The sequence below is a fragment of the Dermacentor silvarum genome, chromosome 7, assembly GCF_013339745.2.
Source record: "Dermacentor silvarum isolate Dsil-2018 chromosome 7, BIME_Dsil_1.4, whole genome shotgun sequence".
Taxonomy (NCBI): Eukaryota; Metazoa; Arthropoda; class Arachnida; order Ixodida; family Ixodidae; genus Dermacentor; species Dermacentor silvarum.
In genome coordinates this window covers 179,941,574-179,961,878 of record NC_051160.1, presented here as the reverse complement: position 1 = coordinate 179,961,878, position 20,305 = coordinate 179,941,574, and the positions used below count along the sequence as shown (strand labels likewise).

Below are 20,305 nucleotides of genomic sequence, written 5' to 3'. Positions count from 1 at the left end.
GATGGATCATATCCATGTCATCAATCAGGTAATCGAAAAATCTGCGGAGTACAATCAACCTCTGTATATGGCCTTCATAGATTATGAAAAGGCATTTGATTCAGTAGAGATACCAGCAGTCATAGAGGCATTGCGGAATCAAGGAGTACAGGAGGCATACGTGAATATCTTAGCAAACATCTACAAGGATTCCACAGCTACCTTGGTCCTCCACAAGAAAAGTAGAAAGTTACCTATCAAGAAAGGGGTCAGGCAAGGAGACACAATCTCTCCAATGCTATTCACTGCATGCTTAGAAGAAGTATTCAAGCTCTTAGACTGGGAAGGCTTAGGAGTGAGGATCAACGGCGAATATCTCAGCAACCTTCGGTTTGCAGATGACATTGTCCTATTCAGCAACAATGCAGACGAATTACAACAAATGATTGAGGACCTTAATCGAGAAAGTGTAAGAATTGAGTTGAAGATGAATATGCACAAGACAAAGATAATGTTCAATGGCCTGGCAAGGGAGCAAGAATTCAGGATCGCCAGTCAGCCTCTAGAGTCTGTAAAGGAGTACGTTTATCTAGGTCAATTACTCACAGGGGACCCTAATCATGAGAAAGAAATTTACAGAAATATAAAATTGGATTGGAGTGCATACGGCAGGCATTACCAAATCCTGACTGGGAGCTTACCACTGTCGTTGAAAAGAAAAGTGTACAATCATTGCATTCTGCCGGTGCTAACATATGGGGCAGAAACTTGGAGGTCAACAAAGAAGCTCGAGAACAAGTTAAGGACTGCACAATGAGCGATGGAACGAAAAATCTTAGGCCTAACGTTAAGAGACAGGAAGAGAGCGGTGTGGATCAGAGAACAAACGGGGATAGCCGATATTCTAGTTGACATTAAGCGGAAGAAATGGAGCTGGGCAGGCCATGATGGATAACCAGTGGACCATTAGGGTTACAAAATGGATACCAAGAGAAGGGAAGCGCAGTCGAGGTCGGCAGAAAACCAGATGGGATGATGGCGCGAACACGGACGCTACATTGATCTCTATGGTGGAAGCCTGCGCATATTGCTACATGTGCAAAGGGACGCCGCGAACATGCAGAGCGAGCACGGCAGTGCCGAAACAAACGGAAAGGGCGCGAACGTGGACGCTACATTGATCTCGACGGTGGAAGCCTGCACATATTGGTACATGTGCAAAGGAATGCCACGAACATGCAGAGCGAGCCCGGTGGTGCCATAGCAAACAGAAAGGGCCCGAAAACGGGCGCTACATTGATCTCGATGGTGGAAGCCTGCGCATATTGCTACATGTGCAAAGGGACGCCACGAACATGCAGAGCGAGCACGGCGGTGTCGAAGCAAACAGGAAGGGCGCGAACATGGGCATTACATTGATCTTGATGGCAGAAGCCTGCGCATATTGCTAGATGTGCAAAGGGACACCGCGAACATGCAGAGCGAGCACAGTGGTGTCGAAGCAAACAGGAAGGGCGCGAACACGGACGCTACATTCATCTTGATGGTGGAAGCCTGCGCATATTACTACATGTGCAAAGGGACGCCACGAACATGCAGAGCGAGCACAGCGGTGTCAAAGCAAACAGAAAGGGCGCGAACACGGACGCTACATTGATCTCGATGGTGGAACCCTGCGCATATTGCTACATGTGCAAAGGGATGCCGAGAACATGCAGACCGAGCACGGCAGTGTCGAAGCAAACAGAAAGGGCGCGAACACACTACTACATTGATCTCGATGGTGGATGCCTGCGCATATTACTACTAGTGCAAAGGGGCGCCGCGAACATGCAGAGCGAGCACGGCAGCGTCGAAGCAAACAGAAAGGGCGCGAACGTGAATGCTACATTCATCTTGATGGTGGAAGCCTGCGCATATTGCTACATGTGCAAAGGGACGCCACGAACATGCAGAGCGAGCCCGGCGGTGCCGTAGCAAAAGAAAAGGGCGCGAACGTGGACGCTACATTGATCTCGATGGTGGAAGCCTGCGCATATTGCTACATGTGCAAAGGGACGCTGCGAACATGCAGAGCAAGCACGGCGGTGCCGAAGAAAACAGAAAGGGCGCGAACGTGGACGCTACATTGATCTCGATGGTGGAAGCGTGCGCATATTGCTACATGTGCAAAGGGACATCGCGAACATGCAGAGCGAGCCCGGCGGTGCCGTAGCAAACAGAAAGGGCGCGAACGTGGACGCTACATTGATCTTGATGGTGGAAGAAGCACATTGCTACATGTGCAAAGGGATGCCGCGAACATGCAGAGCGAGCACGGCGGTGCCGAAGCAAACAGAAAGGGCGCGAACGTGGACGCTACATTGATCTCGAAGGTGGAAGCCTGCGCATATTGCTACATGTGCAAAGGGACGCCACGAACATGCAGAGCGAGCACAGCGGTGTCGAAGCAAACAGGAAGGACACGAACGTGGACGCTACATTGATCTCGACAGTGGAAGCCTGCGCATATTGCTACATGTGCAAAGGGACGCCGCGAACATGCAGAGCGATCACGGCGGTGTCGAAGCAAACAGAAAGGGCGCGAACACGGATGCTACATTGATCTCGATGGTGGAAGCCTGCGCATATTGCTACACGTGCAAAGGGACGCCGCGAACATGCAGAGCAAGCACGGCGGTGCCGAAGCAAACAGAAAGGGCGCGAACGTGGACGCTACATTGATCTCGATGGTGGAAGCCTGCGCATATTGCTACATGTGCAAAGGGAAACCGCGAACATGCAGAGCGAGCCCGGCGGTGCCGTAGCAAACAGAAAGGGCGCGAATGTGGACGCTACATTGATCTCGATGGTGGAAGCCTGCCCATATTGCTACACGTGCAAAGGAACGCCGCGAACATGCCGAGCAAGCACGGCGGTGCCGAAGCAAACAGAAAGGGCGCGAACGTGGACGCTACATTGATCTCGATGGTGGAAGCCTGCGCATATTGCTACATGTGCAAAGGGACACCGCAAACATGCAGAGCGAGCCCGGCGGTGCCGTAGCAAACAGAAAGGGCGCGAATGTGGACGCTACATTGATCTCGATGGTGGAAGCCTGCGCATATTGCTACACGTGCAAAGGGACGCCGCGAACATGCAGAGCGAGCCCGGCGGTGCCGTAGCAAACAGAAAGGGCGCGAATGTGAACGCTACATTGATCTCGATGGTGGAAGCCTGCGCATATTGCTACACGTGCAAAGGGACGCCGCAAACATGCAGAGCGAGCACGGCAGTGTCGAAGCAAACAGAAAGGGCGCGAACACGGACGCTACATTGATCTCGATGGTGGAAGCCTGCGCATATTGCTACATGTGCAAAAGGACGCCACGAACATGCAGAGCGAGCACAGCGGTGTCGAAGCAAACAGGAAGGGCACGAACGTGGATGCTACATTGATCTCGACAGTGGAAGCCTGCGCATATTGCTACATGTGCAAAGGGACACCGCAAACATGCAGAGCGAGCCCGGCGGTGCCGTAGCAAACAGAAAGGGCGCGAATGTGGACGCTACATTGATCTCGATGGTGGAAGCCTGCGCATATTACTACTAGTGCAAAGGGGCGCCGCGAACATGCAGAGCGAGCACGGCAGCGTCGAAGCAAACAGAAAGGGCACGAACGTGAATGCTACATTCATCTTGATGGTGGAAGCCTGCGCATATTGCTACATGTGCAAAGGGACGCCACGAACATGCAGAGCGAGCCCGGCGGTGCCGTAGCAAAAGAAAAGGGCGCGAACGTGGACGCTACATTGATCTCGATGGTGGAAGCCTGCGCATATTGCTACATGTGCAAAGGGACGCTGCGAACATGCAGAGCAAGCACGGCGGTGCCGAAGCAAACAGAAAGGGCGCGAACGTGGACGCTACATTGATCTCGATGGTGGAAGCGTGCGCATATTGCTACATGTGCAAAGGGACGCCACGAACATGCAGAGCGAGCACAGCGGTGTCGAAGCAAACAGGAAGGGCACGAACGTGGACGCTACATTGATCTCGACAGTGGAAGCCTGCGCATATTGCTACATGTGCAAAGGGACACCGCGAACATGCAGAGCGAGTACAGCGGTGTCGAAGCAAACAGGAAGGACACGAACGTGGATGCTACATTGATCTCGACAGTAGAAGCCTGCGCATATTGCTACATGTGCAAAGGGACGCCGCGAACATGCAGAGCGAGCACGGCGGTGTCGAAGCAAACAGAAAGGGCGCGAACACGGATGCTACATTGATCTCGATGGTGGAAGCCTGCGCATATTGCTACACGTGCAAAGGGACGCCGCGAACATGCAGAGCAAGCACAGCGGTGCCGAAGCAAACAGAAAGGGCGCGAACGTGGACGCTACATTGATCTCGATGGTGGAAGCCTGCGCATATTGCTACACGTGCAAAGGGACGCCGCGAACATGCAGAGCGAGCCCGGCGGTGCCGTAGCAAACAGAAAGGGCGCGAATGTGGACGCTACATTGATCTCGATGGTGGAAGCCTGCCCATATTGCTACATGTGCAAAGGGACGCCGCGAACATGCAGAGCGAGCACGGCGTTGTCGAAGCAAACAGAAAGGGCGCGAACACGAACGCTACATTGATCTCAATGGTGGAAGCCTGCGCATATTGCTACACGTGCAAAGGGACGCCGCAAACATGCAGAGCGAGCACGGCGGTGTCGAAGCAAACAGAAAGGGCGCGAACGTGGACGCTACATTGATCTCGATGGTGGAAGCCTGCGCATATTACTACATGTGCAAAGGGACGCTGCGAACATGCAAAGCGAGCACGGCGGTGCTGAAGCAAACAGGAAGGGCACGAACGTGGATGCTACATTGATCTCGACAGTGGAAGCCTGCGCATATTGCTACATGTGCAAAGGGACACCGCAAACATGCAGAGCGAGCCCGGCGGTGCCGTAGCAAACAGAAAGGGCGCGAATGTGGACGCTACATTGATCTCGATGGTGGAAGCCTGCGCATATTGCTACATGTGCAAAGGGACGCCGAGAACATGCAGAGCGAGCACGGCGGTGTTGAAGCAAACAGAAAGGGCGCGAACACACACTACATTGATCTCGATGGTGGAAGCCTGCGCATATTGCTACATGTGCAAAGGGGTGCCACAAACATGCAGAGCGAGCACGGCGGTGTCGAAGCAAACAGAAAGGGCGCGAACACGGACGCTACATTGATCTCGATGGTGGAAGCCTGCGCATATTGCTACATGTGTAAAGGGACGCCGCGAACATGCAGAGCGAGCCCGGCGGTGCCGTAGCAGACAGAAAGGGCACGAACGTGAATGCTACATTCATCTTGATGGTGGAAGCCTGCCCATATTGCTACATGTGCAAAGGGACGCCGCGAACATGCAGAGCGAGCCCGGCGGTGCCGTAGCAAACAGAAAGGGCGCGAACACGGACGCTACATTGATCTCGACAGTGGAAGCCTGCGCATATTGCTACACGTGCAAAGGGACGCCGCGAACATGCAGAGCGAGCACAGCGGTGTCGAAGCAAACAGGAAGGGCTCGAACGTGGACGCTACATTGATCTCGACAGTGGAAGCCTGCGCATATTGCTACATGTGCAAAGGGACGCCGCGAACATGCAGAGCGAGCACGGCGGTGTCGAAGCAAACAGAAAGGGCGCAAACACGGACGCTACATTGATCTCGATGGTGGAAGCCTGCGCATATTGCTACACGTGCAAAGGGACGCCGCGAACATGCAGAGCAAACAAGGCGGTGCCGAAGCAAACAGAAAGGGCGCGAACGTGGATGCTACATTGATCTCGATGGTGGAAGCCTGCGCATATTGCTACATATGCAAAGGGACACCGCGAACATGCAGAGCGAGCACGGCGGTGTCGAAGCAAACAGAAAGGGCGCGAACACGGACGCTACATTGATCTCGATGGTGGAAGCCTGCGCATATTGCTACACGTGCAAAGGGACGCCGCGAACATGCAGAGCGAGCACGGCGGTGTCGAAGCAAACAGAAAGGGCGCGAACACGGACGCTACATTGATCTCGATTGTGGAAGCCTGCGCATATTGCTACATGTGCAAAGGGACACCGCGAACATGCAGAGTGAGCACGGCGGTGTCGAAGCAAACAGAAAGGGCGCGAATGTGGACGCTACATTGATCTCGATGGTGGAAGCCTGCGCATATTGCTACACGTGCAAAGGGACGCCGCGAACATGCAGAGCGAGCACAGCGGTGTCGAAGCAAACAGGAAGGGCACGAACGTGGACGCTACATTGATCTCGACAGTGGAAGCCTGCGCATATTGCTACATGTGCAAAGGGACACCGCGAACAGTGCAGAGTGAGCACGGCGGTGTCGAAGCAAACAGAAAGGGCCCGAAAACGGGCGCTACATTGATCTCAATGGTGGAAGCCTGCGCATATTGCTACATGTGCAAAGGGACGCCACGAACATGCAGAGCGAGCACAGCGGTGTCGAAGCAAACAGGAAGGGCGCGAACACGGACACTACATTGATCTTGATGGTGGAAGCCTGCGCATATGTCTATATGTGCAAAGGGACACCGCGAATATGCAGAGTGAGCACGGCGGTGTCGAAGCAAACAGAAAAGGCGCGAATGTGGACGCTACATTGATCTCGATGGTGGAAGCCTGCGCATATTGCTACACGTGCAAAGGGACGCCGCGAACATGCAGAGCGAGCACAGCGGTGTCGAAGCAAACAGGAAGGGCACGAACGTGGACGCTACATTGATCTCGACAGTGGAAGCCTGCGCATATTGCTACATGTGCAAAGGGACACCGCGAACATGCAGAGTGAGCACGGCGGTGCCGTAGCAAACAGAAAGGGCGCGAACACGGACGCTACATTGATCTCGATGGTGGAACCTTGCGCATATTGCTATATGTGCAAAGGGACGCCGCGAACATGCAGAGCGAGCACGGCGGTGTCGAAGCAAACAGAAAGGGTGCGAACACGGACGCTACATTGATCTCGATGGTGGAAGCCTGCGCATATTGCTACATGTGCAAAGGGACGCCACGAACATGCAGAGCGAGCACAGCGGTGTCGAAGCAAACAGGAAGGGCACGAACGTGGACGCTACAATGATCTCGACAGTGGAAGCCTGCGCATATTGCTACACGTGCAAAGGGACGCCGCGAACATGCAGAGCGAGCACAGCGGTGTCGAAGCAAACAGGAAGGGCTCGAACGTGGACGCTACATTGATCTCGACAGTGGAAGCCTGCGCATATTGCTACATGTGCAAAGGGACGCCGCGAACATGCAGAGCGAGCACGGCGGTGTCGAAGCAAACAGAAAGGGCGCAAACACGGACGCTACATTGATCTCGATGGTGGAAGCCTGCGCATATTGCTACACGTGCAAAGGGACGCCGCGAACATGCAGAGCGAGCACGGCGGTGTCGAAGCAAACAGAAAGGGCGCGAACACGGACGCTACATTGATCTCGATTGTGGAAGCCTGCGCATATTGCTACATGTGCAAAGGGACACCGCGAACATGCAGAGTGAGCACGGCGGTGTCGAAGCAAACAGAAAGGGCGCGAATGTGGACGCTACATTGATCTCGATGGTGGAAGCCTGCGCATATTGCTACACGTGCAAAGGGACGCCGCGAACATGCAGAGCGAGCACAGCGGTGTCGAAGCAAACAGGAAGGGCACGAACGTGGACGCTACATTGATCTCGACAGTGGAAGCCTGCGCATATTGCTACATGTGCAAAGGGACACCGCGAACATGCAGAGTGAGCACGGCGGTGTCGAAGCAAACAGAAAGGGCCCGAAAACGGGCGCTACATTGATCTCAATGGTGGAAGCCTGCGCATATTGCTACATGTGCAAAGGGACGCCACGAACATGCAGAGCGAGCACAGCGGTGTCGAAGCAAACAGGAAGGGCGCGAACACGGACACTACATTGATCTTGATGGTGGAAGCCTGCGTATATTACTACATGTGCAAAGGGACGCCGCGAACATGCAGAGCGAGCACGGCGGTGCCGAAGCAAACAGAAAGGGCGCGAACACGGACGCTACATTGATCTCGATGGTGGAAGCCTGCGCATATTGCTACATGTGCAAAGGGACGCCACGAACATGCAGAGCGAGCACAGTGGTGTCGAAGCAAACAGGAAGGGCACGAACGTGGACGCTACATTGATCTCGATGGTGGAAGCCTGCGCATATTGCTACATGTGCAAAGGGACGCCACGAACATGCAGAGCGAGCACAGCGGTGTCGAAGCAAACAGGAAGGGCACGAACGTGGACGCTACATTGATCTCGACAGTGGAAGCCTGCGCATATTGCTACATGTGCAAAGGGACACCGCGAACATGCAGAGCGAGTACAGCGGTGTCGAAGCAAACAGGAAGGACACGAACGTGGATGCTACATTGATCTCGACAGTAGAAGCCTGCGCATATTGCTACATGTGCAAAGGGACGCCGCGAACATGCAGAGCGAGCACGGCGGTGTCGAAGCAAACAGAAAGGGCGCGAACACGGATGCTACATTGATCTCGATGGTGGAAGCCTGCGCATATTGCTACACGTGCAAAGGGACGCCGCGAACATGCAGAGCAAGCACAGCGGTGCCGAAGCAAACAGAAAGGGCGCGAACGTGGACGCTACATTGATCTCGATGGTGGAAGCCTGCGCATATTGCTACACGTGCAAAGGGACGCCGCGAACATGCAGAGCGAGCCCGGCGGTGCCGTAGCAAACAGAAAGGGCGCGAATGTGGACGCTACATTGATCTCGATGGTGGAAGCCTGCGCATATTGCTACACGTGCAAAGGGACGCCGCAAACATGCAGAGCGAGCACGGCGGTGTCGAAGCAAACAGAAAGGGCGCGAACGTGGACGCTACATTGATCTCGATGGTGGAAGCCTGCGCATATTACTACATGTGCAAAGGGACGCTGCGAACATGCAAAGCGAGCACGGCGGTGCTGAAGCAAACAGGAAGGGCACGAACGTGGATGCTACATTGATCTCGACAGTGGAAGCCTGCGCATATTGCTACATGTGCAAAGGGACACCGCAAACATGCAGAGCGAGCCCGGCGGTGCCGTAGCAAACAGAAAGGGCGCGAATGTGGACGCTACATTGATCTCGATGGTGGAAGCCTGCGCATATTGCTACATGTGCAAAGGGACGCCGAGAACATGCAGAGCGAGCACGGCGGTGTTGAAGCAAACAGAAAGGGCGCGAACACACACTACATTGATCTCGATGGTGGAAGCCTGCGCATATTGCTACATGTGCAAAGGGGTGCCACAAACATGCAGAGCGAGCACGGCGGTGTCGAAGCAAACAGAAAGGGCGCGAACACGGACGCTACTTGATCTCGATGGTGGAAGCCTGCGCATATTGCTACATGTGTAAAGGGACGCCGCGAACATGCAGAGCGAGCCCGGCGGTGCCGTAGCAGACAGAAAGGGCACGAACGTGAATGCTACATTCATCTTGATGGTGGAAGCCTGCCCATATTGCTACATGTGCAAAGGGACGCCGCGAACATGCAGAGCGAGCACGGCGTTGTCGAAGCAAACAGAAAGGGCGCGAACACGGACGCTACATTGATCTCAATGGTGGAAGCCTGCGCATATTGCTACATGTGCAAAGGGACACCGCGAACATGCAGAGCGAGCCCGGCGGTGCCGTAGCAAACAGAAAGGGCGCGAACACGGACGCTACATTGATCTCGACAGTGGAAGCCTGCGCATATTGCTACACGTGCAAAGGGACGCCGCGAACATGCAGAGCGAGCACAGCGGTGTCGAAGCAAACAGGAAGGGCTCGAACGTGGACGCTACATTGATCTCGACAGTGGAAGCCTGCGCATATTGCTACATGTGCAAAGGGACGCCGCGAACATGCAGAGCGAGCACGGCGGTGTCGAAGCAAACTGAAAGGGCGCAAACACGGACGCTACATTGATCTCGATGGTGGAAGCCTGCGCATATTGCTACACGTGCAAAGGGACGCCGCGAACATGCAGAGCAAACAAGGCGGTGCCAAAGCAAACAGAAAGGGCGCGAACGTGGATGCTACATTGATCTCGATGGTGGAAGCCTGCGCATATTGCTACATGTGCAAAGGGACGCCACGAACATGCAGAGCGAGCACAGCGGTGTCGAAGCAAACAGGAAGGGCGCGAACACGGACACTACATTGATCTTGATGGTGGAAGCCTGCGCATATGTCTATATGTGCAAAGGGACACCGCGAATATGCAGAGTGAGCACGGCGGTGTCGAAGCAAACAGAAAGGGCGCGAATGTGGACGCTACATTGATCTCGATGGTGGAAGCCTGCGCATATTGCTACACGTGCAAAGGGACGCCGCGAACATGCAGAGCGAGCACAGCGGTGTCGAAGCAAACAGGAAGGGCACGAACGTGGACGCTACATTGATCTCGACAGTGGAAGCCTGCGCATATTGCTACATGTGCAAAGGGACACCGCGAACATGCAGAGTGAGCACGGCGGTGCCGTAGCAAACAGAAAGGGCGCGAACACGGACGCTACATTGATCTCGATGGTGGAACCTTGCGCATATTGCTATATGTGCAAAGGGACGCCGCGAACATGCAGAGCGAGCACGGCGGTGTCGAAGCAAACAGAAAGGGTGCGAACACGGACGCTACATTGATCTCGATGGTGGAAGCCTGCGCATATTGCTACATGTGCAAAGGGACGCCACGAACATGCAGAGCGAGCACAGCGGTGTCGAAGCAAACAGGAAGGGCACGAACGTGGACGCTACAATGATCTCGACAGTGGAAGCCTGCGCATATGTCTATATGTGCAAAGGGACACCGCGAACATGCAGAGCGAGCACAGTGGTGTCGAAGCAAACAGGAAGGGCGCGAACACGGACGCTACATTCATCTTGATGGTGGAAGCCTGCGCATATTGCTACATGTGCAAAGGGACGCCACGAACATGCAGTGCGAGCACAGCGGTGTCAAAGCAAACAGAAAGGGCGCGAACACGGACGCTACATTGATCTCGATGGTGGAAGCCTGCGCATATTACTACTTGTGCAAGGGGACGCTGCGAACATGCAAAGCGAGCACGGCAGTGCTGAAGCAAACAGAAAGGGCGCAAACGTGGACGCTACATTGATCTCGGTGGTGGAAGCCTGCGCATATTACTACTAGTGCAAAGGGACGCCGCGAACATGCAGAGCGAGCACGGCAGTGTCGAAGCAAATAGAAAGGGCGCGAACACGGATGCTACATTGATCTCGATGGTGGAAGCCTGCGCATATTTCTACATGTACAAAGGGACGCCACGAACATGCAGAGCGAGCCCGGCGGTGCCGTAGCAAAGAGAAAGGGCGCGAACGTGGACGCTACATTGATCTCGATGGTGGAAGCCTGCGCATATTGCTACACGTGCAAAGGGACGCCGCGAACATGCAGAGCGAGCACGGCGGTGTCAAAGCAAACAGAAAGGGCGCGAACACGGACGCTACATTGATCTCGATGGTGGAAGCCTGCGCATATTGCTACATGTGCAAAGGGACACCGCGAACATGCAGAGCGAGCCCGGTGGTGCCGTAGCAAACCGAAAGGGCGCGAATGTGGACGCTACATTGATCTCGATGGTGGAACCCTGCGCATATTGCTATATGTGCAAAGGGACGCCGCGAACATGCAGAGTGAGCACGGCGGTGTCGAACAGAAAGGGCCCGAAAACGGGTGCTACATTGATCTCGATGGTGGAAGCCTGCGCATATTGCTACATGTGCAAAGGGACGCCACGAACATGCAGAGCGAGCACAGCGGTGTCGAAGCAACCAGGAAGGGCGCGAACACGGACACTACATTGATCTTGATGGTGGAAGCCTGCGCATATGTCTATATGTGCAAAGGGACACCGTGAACATGCAGAGCGAGCACAGTGGTGTCGAAGCAAACAGGAAGGGCGCGAACACGGACGCTACATTCATCTTGATGGTGGAAGCCTGTGCATATTGCTACATGTGCAAAGGGACGCCACGAACATGCAGAGCGAGCACAGCGGTGTCAAAGCAAACAGAAAGGGCGCGAACACGGACGCTACATTGATCTCGATGGTGGAAGCCTGCGCATATTACTACATGTGCAAAGGGACGCCGCGAACATGCAGAGCGAGCACGGCGGTGCCGAAGCAAACAGAAAGGGCGCAAACGTGGACGCTACATTGATCTCGATGGTGGAACCCTGCGCATATTGCTACATGTGCAAAGGGACGCCGAGAACATGCAGAGCGAGCACGGCGGTGTCGAAGCAAACAGAAAGGGCGCGAACACGGATGCTACATTGATGTCGATGGTGGAAGCCTGCGCATATTGCTACACGTGCAAAGGGACGCCGCGAACATGCAGAGCAAGCACGGCGGTGCCGAAGCAAACAGAAAGGGCGCGAACGTGGATGCTACATTGATCTCGATGGTGGAAGCCTGCGCATATTGCTACATGTGCAAAGGGACACCGCGAACATGCAGAGCGAGCCCGGCGGTGCCGTAGCAAACAGAAAGGGCGCGAACACGGACGCTACATTGATCTCGATGGTGGAACCTTGCGCATATTGCTATATGTGCAAAGGGACGCCGCGGACATGCAGAGCGAGCACGGCGGTGTCGAAGCAAACAGAAAGGGTGCGAACACGGACGCTACATTGATCTCGATGGTGGAAGCCTGCGCATATTGCTACACGTGCAAAGGGACGCCGCAAACATGCAGAGCGAGCACGGCGGTGTCGAAGCAAACAGAAAGGGCGCGAACGTGGACGCTACATTGATCTCGATGGTGGAAGCCTGCGCATATTACTACATGTGCAAAGGGACGCTGCGAACATGCAAAGCGAGCACGGCGGTGCTGAAGCAAACAGGAAGGGCACGAACGTGGATGCTACATTGATCTCGACAGTGGAAGCCTGCGCATATTGCTACATGTGCAAAGGGACACCGCAAACATGCAGAGCGAGCCCGGCGGTGCCGTAGCAAACAGAAAGGGCGCGAATGTGGACGCTACATTGATCTCGATGGTGGAAGCCTGCGCATATTGCTACATGTGCAAAGGGACGCCGAGAACATGCAGAGCGAGCACGGCGGTGTTGAAGCAAACAGAAAGGGCGCGAACACACACTACATTGATCTCGATGGTGGAAGCCTGCGCATATTGCTACATGTGCAAAGGGGTGCCACAAACATGCAGAGCGAGCACGGCGGTGTCGAAGCAAACAGAAAGGGCGCGAACACGGACGCTACTTGATCTCGATGGTGGAAGCCTGCGCATATTGCTACATGTGTAAAGGGACGCCGCGAACATGCAGAGCGAGCCCGGCGGTGCCGTAGCAGACAGAAAGGGCACGAACGTGAATGCTACATTCATCTTGATGGTGGAAGCCTGCCCATATTGCTACATGTGCAAAGGGACGCCGCGAACATGCAGAGCGAGCACGGCGTTGTCGAAGCAAACAGAAAGGGCGCGAACACGGACGCTACATTGATCTCAATGGTGGAAGCCTGCGCATATTGCTACATGTGCAAAGGGACACCGCGAACATGCAGAGCGAGCCCGGCGGTGCCGTAGCAAACAGAAAGGGCGCGAACACGGACGCTACATTGATCTCGACAGTGGAAGCCTGCGCATATTGCTACACGTGCAAAGGGACGCCGCGAACATGCAGAGCGAGCACAGCGGTGTCGAAGCAAACAGGAAGGGCTCGAACGTGGACGCTACATTGATCTCGACAGTGGAAGCCTGCGCATATTGCTACATGTGCAAAGGGACGCCGCGAACATGCAGAGCGAGCACGGCGGTGTCGAAGCAAACTGAAAGGGCGCAAACACGGACGCTACATTGATCTCGATGGTGGAAGCCTGCGCATATTGCTACACGTGCAAAGGGACGCCGCGAACATGCAGAGCAAACAAGGCGGTGCCAAAGCAAACAGAAAGGGCGCGAACGTGGATGCTACATTGATCTCGATGGTGGAAGCCTGCGCATATTGCTACATATGCAAAGGGACACCGCGAACATGCAGAGCGAGCACGGCGGTGTCGAAGCAAACAGAAAGGGCGCGAACACGGACGCTACATTGATCTCGATGGTGGAAGCCTGCGCATATTGCTACACGTGCAAAGGGACGCCGCGAACATGCAGAGCGAGCACGGCGGTGTCGAAGCAAACAGAAAGGGCGCGAACACGGACGCTACATTGATCTCGATTGTGGAAGCCTGCGCATATTGCTACATGTGCAAAGGGACACCGCGAACATGCAGAGTGAGCACGGCGGTGTCGAAGCAAACAGAAAGGGCGCGAATGTGGACGCTACATTGATCTCGATGGTGGAAGCCTGCGCATATTGCTACACGTGCAAAGGGACGCCGCGAACATGCAGAGCGAGCACAGCGGTGTCGAAGCAAACAGGAAGGGCACGAACGTGGACGCTACATTGATCTCGACAGTGGAAGCCTGCGCATATTGCTACATGTGCAAAGGGACACCGCGAACATGCAGAGTGAGCACGGCGGTGTCGAAGCAAACAGAAAGGGCCCGAAAACGGGCGCTACATTGATCTCAATGGTGGAAGCCTGCGCATATTGCTACATGTGCAAAGGGACGCCACGAACATGCAGAGCGAGCACAGCGGTGTCGAAGCAAACAGGAAGGGCGCGAACACGGACACTACATTGATCTTGATGGTGGAAGCCTGCGCATATGTCTATATGTGCAAAGGGACACCGCGAATATGCAGAGTGAGCACGGCGGTGTCGAAGCAAACAGAAAGGGCGCGAATGTGGACGCTACATTGATCTCGATGGTGGAAGCCTGCGCATATTGCTACACGTGCAAAGGGACGCCGCGAACATGCAGAGCGAGCACAGCGGTGTCGAAGCAAACAGGAAGGGCACGAACGTGGACGCTACATTGATCTCGACAGTGGAAGCCTGCGCATATTGCTACATGTGCAAAGGGACACCGCGAACATGCAGAGTGAGCACGGCGGTGCCGTAGCAAACAGAAAGGGCGCGAACACGGACGCTACATTGATCTCGATGGTGGAACCTTGCGCATATTGCTATATGTGCAAAGGGACGCCGCGAACATGCAGAGCGAGCACGGCGGTGTCGAAGCAAACAGAAAGGGTGCGAACACGGACGCTACATTGATCTCGATGGTGGAAGCCTGCGCATATTGCTACATGTGCAAAGGGACGCCACGAACATGCAGAGCGAGCACAGCGGTGTCGAAGCAAACAGGAAGGGCACGAACGTGGACGCTACAATGATCTCGACAGTGGAAGCCTGCGCATATGTCTATATGTGCAAAGGGACACCGCGAACATGCAGAGCGAGCACAGTGGTGTCGAAGCAAACAGGAAGGGCGCGAACACGGACGCTACATTCATCTTGATGGTGGAAGCCTGCGCATATTGCTACATGTGCAAAGGGACGCCACGAACATGCAGTGCGAGCACAGCGGTGTCAAAGCAAACAGAAAGGGCGCGAACACGGACGCTACATTGATCTCGATGGTGGAAGCCTGCGCATATTACTACTTGTGCAAGGGGACGCTGCGAACATGCAAAGCGAGCACGGCAGTGCTGAAGCAAACAGAAAGGGCGCAAACGTGGACGCTACATTGATCTCGGTGGTGGAAGCCTGCGCATATTACTACTAGTGCAAAGGGACGCCGCGAACATGCAGAGCGAGCACGGCAGTGTCGAAGCAAATAGAAAGGGCGCGAACACGGATGCTACATTGATCTCGATGGTGGAAGCCTGCGCATATTTCTACATGTACAAAGGGACGCCACGAACATGCAGAGCGAGCCCGGCGGTGCCGTAGCAAAGAGAAAGGGCGCGAACGTGGACGCTACATTGATCTCGATGGTGGAAGCCTGCGCATATTGCTACACGTGCAAAGGGACGCCGCGAACATGCAGAGCGAGCACGGCGGTGTCAAAGCAAACAGAAAGGGCGCGAACACGGACGCTACATTGATCTCGATGGTGGAAGCCTGCGCATATTGCTACATGTGCAAAGGGACACCGCGAACATGCAGAGCGAGCCCGGTGGTGCCGTAGCAAACCGAAAGGGCGCGAATGTGGACGCTACATTGATCTCGATGGTGGAACCCTGCGCATATTGCTATATGTGCAAAGGGACGCCGCGAACATGCAGAGTGAGCACGGCGGTGTCGAACAGAAAGGGCCCGAAAACGGGTGCTACATTGATCTCGATGGTGGAAGCCTGCGCATATTGCTACATGTGCAAAGGGACGCCACGAACATGCAGAGCGAGCACAGCGGTGTCGAAGCAACCAGGAAGGGCGCGAACACGGACACTACATTGATCTTGATGGTGGAAGCCTGCGCATATGTCTATATGTGCAAAGGGACACCGTGAACATGCAGAGCGAGCACAGTGGTGTCGAAGCAAACAGGAAGGGCGCGAACACGGACGCTACATTCATCTTGATGGTGGAAGCCTGTGCATATTGCTACATGTGCAAAGGGACGCCACGAACATGCAGAGCGAGCACAGCGGTGTCAAAGCAAACAGAAAGGGCGCGAACACGGACGCTACATTGATCTCGATGGTGGAAGCCTGCGCATATTACTACATGTGCAAAGGGACGCCGCGAACATGCAGAGCGAGCACGGCGGTGCCGAAGCAAACAGAAAGGGCGCAAACGTGGACGCTACATTGATCTCGATGGTGGAACCCTGCGCATATTGCTACATGTGCAAAGGGACGCCGAGAACATGCAGAGCGAGCACGGCGGTGTCGAAGCAAACAGAAAGGGCGCGAACACGGATGCTACATTGATGTCGATGGTGGAAGCCTGCGCATATTGCTACACGTGCAAAGGGACGCCGCGAACATGCAGAGCAAGCACGGCGGTGCCGAAGCAAACAGAAAGGGCGCGAACGTGGATGCTACATTGATCTCGATGGTGGAAGCCTGCGCATATTGCTACATGTGCAAAGGGACACCGCGAACATGCAGAGCGAGCCCGGCGGTGCCGTAGCAAACAGAAAGGGCGCGAACACGGACGCTACATTGATCTCGATGGTGGAACCTTGCGCATATTGCTATATGTGCAAAGGGACGCCGCGGACATGCAGAGCGAGCACGGCGGTGTCGAAGCAAACAGAAAGGGTGCGAACACGGACGCTACATTGATCTCGATGGTGGAAGCCTGCGCATATTGCTACATGTGCAAAGGGACGCCACGAACATGCAGAGCGAGCACAGCGGTGTCGAAGCAAACAGGAAGGGCACGAACGTGGACGCTACATTGATCTCGACAGTGGAAGCCTGCGCATATTGCTACATGTGCAAAGGGACACCGCGAACATGCAGAGCGAGCCCGGCGGTGCCGTAGCAAACAGAAAGGGCGCGAATGTGGACGCTACATTGATCTCAATGGTGGAAGCCTGTGCATATTGGTACATGTGCAAAGGGATGCCGCGAACATGCAGAGGGAGCACGGCAGTGTCGAAGCAAACAGAAAGGGTGCGAACACGGACGCTACATTGATCTCGACAGTGGAAGCCTGCGCATATTGCTACATGTGCAAAGGCACGCCACGAACATGCAGAGCGAGCACCATGGCATCAGAAAGGGCGCGATGTGGACGCTACATTGATCTCGATGGTGGAAGCCTGATGCGCCACTTGCAAAGCGCATGTGCAAAGGGACGCCGCGAACATGCATAGCGAGAACGGCGTCGTCGAAGCACAAACGTAAAGGGCACAAACTCGGCAATTCTCTTCAGTTCCTGGTGCCTCCCTCCTCTGGCACTCTCTTCCCCTCACGGCGACAAAAATAATTTCACGGATTTCATAGACGGGGCATCTACGTTAACGTGTAAAATGGCTGATTGCGCAAATGAAAGCAGCGTTTGCATGACGCAAACCTAGAGCAGTAAACTGGGTATTTCTAATGATCCACAGTACCTCCTCACCGAGATAGGAGTCCATACTTCATCCATAGAGTTTCCCACAATGTTACTTAATGGGAAATCTGGCATTTATGGCAATTTTCTCATGGGTGCTGTGCTGTCATGGGAATGGTGAGTGTGCGAAGCATGATTTGGCTAATGCTGAGTGAGGCTTCATATGTAACCTCGCGGCACTGATAATACATTCCTAAAATAAAATCTTTTTAGTACAAGGTTTCCATTCTCCTGTATTTCAATAATGTTTAATCGCCTGCAGGGCATAATCAAACGAAGAGCAATAACAGATAACAAACGGTCGCAAAGCAAGCGCGGCAATTGTCATGTGTCCTCTAGTACAAGCGGCATGCCGGCACTTCTTACGTTCTATATACAATTGAACCTACTATTGACAATCCCAGATATAATTATATATTGGTTATAACGATCAAATTATTCTGCATTTACGATTTTCCGACCCTTCCACATGGAAACTGCTTTTAGATGTAACGAACGTTTTTAAAATCACCTTACTGCTGCATCGAACTCTTCGAACCCAGTCGCGGTAAAAAGAGGGCACATGTGAAGTGCGAAAGTACAAAAGTGCCCCTCTCAAGTTTAACTGCGACGATGATATGGCCTTAGAGATAAGCGAGCGACCGCTTCGTACAAATTTTGGAATCCGCGAAGAAGGTAATGCATGGTCACGCGTTTTCAAGGCCCGCATCCAGAGCAGAGGTGTGCCGCGTACAGCATAAACAGCATGGCGCGGCGTGCGCTGACACGTACGCCGGTGCGATATCGGATGCCACAACGGCATCATTCTCGTTTTTCCGCAATTGTCTGTGTGGCACCATGTGCATTTCGCCTATCTCAACAGTTTGGAACGACCGTCTGTCTTTTCTTCATGGGAACAACGGCCGCTCAAGCGTTCATTTTGATGTGGCGCTACGCGGCCCGATTCATCGAGAATGCTTCACTGTCGCCACGGAATATTGCAAAGGGTCGCAAAACACGCGCATGGCCTTCGAAATGCACGGCACACCATTGCTTGCTAATGCTTGGAAACATGTCATGCACTTCTTTCTGAAGTTGCTCCACCATCTAGTGGTGCTGTTATGAAGTCTGCGCGTGGCCTCCGAGACGAGAAGCATGGCACGCCAGTTCCTGCGAGCACTGCCCATTCTCAGTGCCGCATACTCAGTGAGCCAAGTTGGCAAGAAGTTCATTGAAGAGTGGCACATAGCCAGTGCACTCGCGATGCTAAAACGTCAAAGATGTTCCTTGACAAGTGGCACATACGCAGTGTGGCGTAGCCTGCTGTTGCTGTCCATGGCATGGGTTTGATTCCTCTCAGCATCAGATAAATTTAAGGGATCGTCATTGTAGAGTGACACCAAGTTGACATCACAGACGTTCAATGAAGAGTGGCATGCACCCAGTGCTTCAAGTTGGCGTCAAAAAGTTTAATTTAACAGCATCTACAGTGATCGGCATGTAAAAGGTTCGTTGAAGAGTGGCAAATATGTACACATTGCTACATACCCAGTGTCCCAGGTTGGTCCGACTGTTAGTTTTGAACCCTGTTACCTCAGCGCAGCAGCCTACCCATTTCACCATGGACTACCCAGGGTAGTCAACTAGGTAAGTTGAGAAACGGTTAGATACAAACATACATAAAAAGTCCCTGGAAAGCGTCAAGTACCCTAAGAATGCTAACACGTCAAAAAACATATCAGCAATTACACATCCTTTTATAAGATTTCTGACCGCAATAAAGTCGCCAGTAATCTCCTAGAAATGGATGCACTCCAATGTTTGTGCTTAGTTGATACAGCTAGTTGGAACCGTGACACTATTAAGAAATCATTTTAGGAAAGGTAAAAAATCAACTGGGCAGAAGCAATGCTGGCTCTTTAAATTCGACCTACTGGTTTATTCGGTCAGTCATGTTGGTCCCATCATGGTTAAATAATGAAACTTGACTGAACAAGCACTTTGCACTGTAGTTCACTTCAATGTTGTCCTGCTGTCTCATGGCAACAGTATCGCTCTGCTTTGTCATTTGTGCACTAAGGATGGTTTCCACCCTCGCCCCACTTTCAGCACCAGAAGCGGTGATGGTAGCGAGTTTGTCCCGAGTGCGTGAGGTGGGCTTCCTGCGCTATGTGCTGCACCAGCTGCCCATGGGTGCCTCCCTCTTTGCCCTGGGACGCCTCGCCTTCCTACTGTTCCTCAGCCACACCGAGGCAGCTGTGAGTGGAGCTCAATTTTATTGCAGAGGGAATCGGCGCTTTGACACGCATCTTGTTCCAGTGACCATTTTTCGCAAGTTTACAACTGT

At 53.9% G+C, this 20,305-nt stretch overlaps 1 protein-coding gene across 2 annotated transcripts in view; it reads left to right on the top strand.

Moving 5' to 3' along the window:
* LOC119458739 (dimethyladenosine transferase 2, mitochondrial-like) overlaps positions 1 to 20,305 on the top strand; it is a 307,446-nt gene that overhangs the window by 183,512 nt on the left and 103,629 nt on the right. For both annotated transcript variants that reach the window (XM_037720603.2, XM_049671408.1), the window contains exon 5: positions 20,068 to 20,216. In XM_037720603.2, coding sequence (XP_037576531.2) covers positions 20,068 to 20,216 — 149 coding nt within the window. The remainder of the gene's footprint in view (positions 1 to 20,067; positions 20,217 to 20,305) is intronic.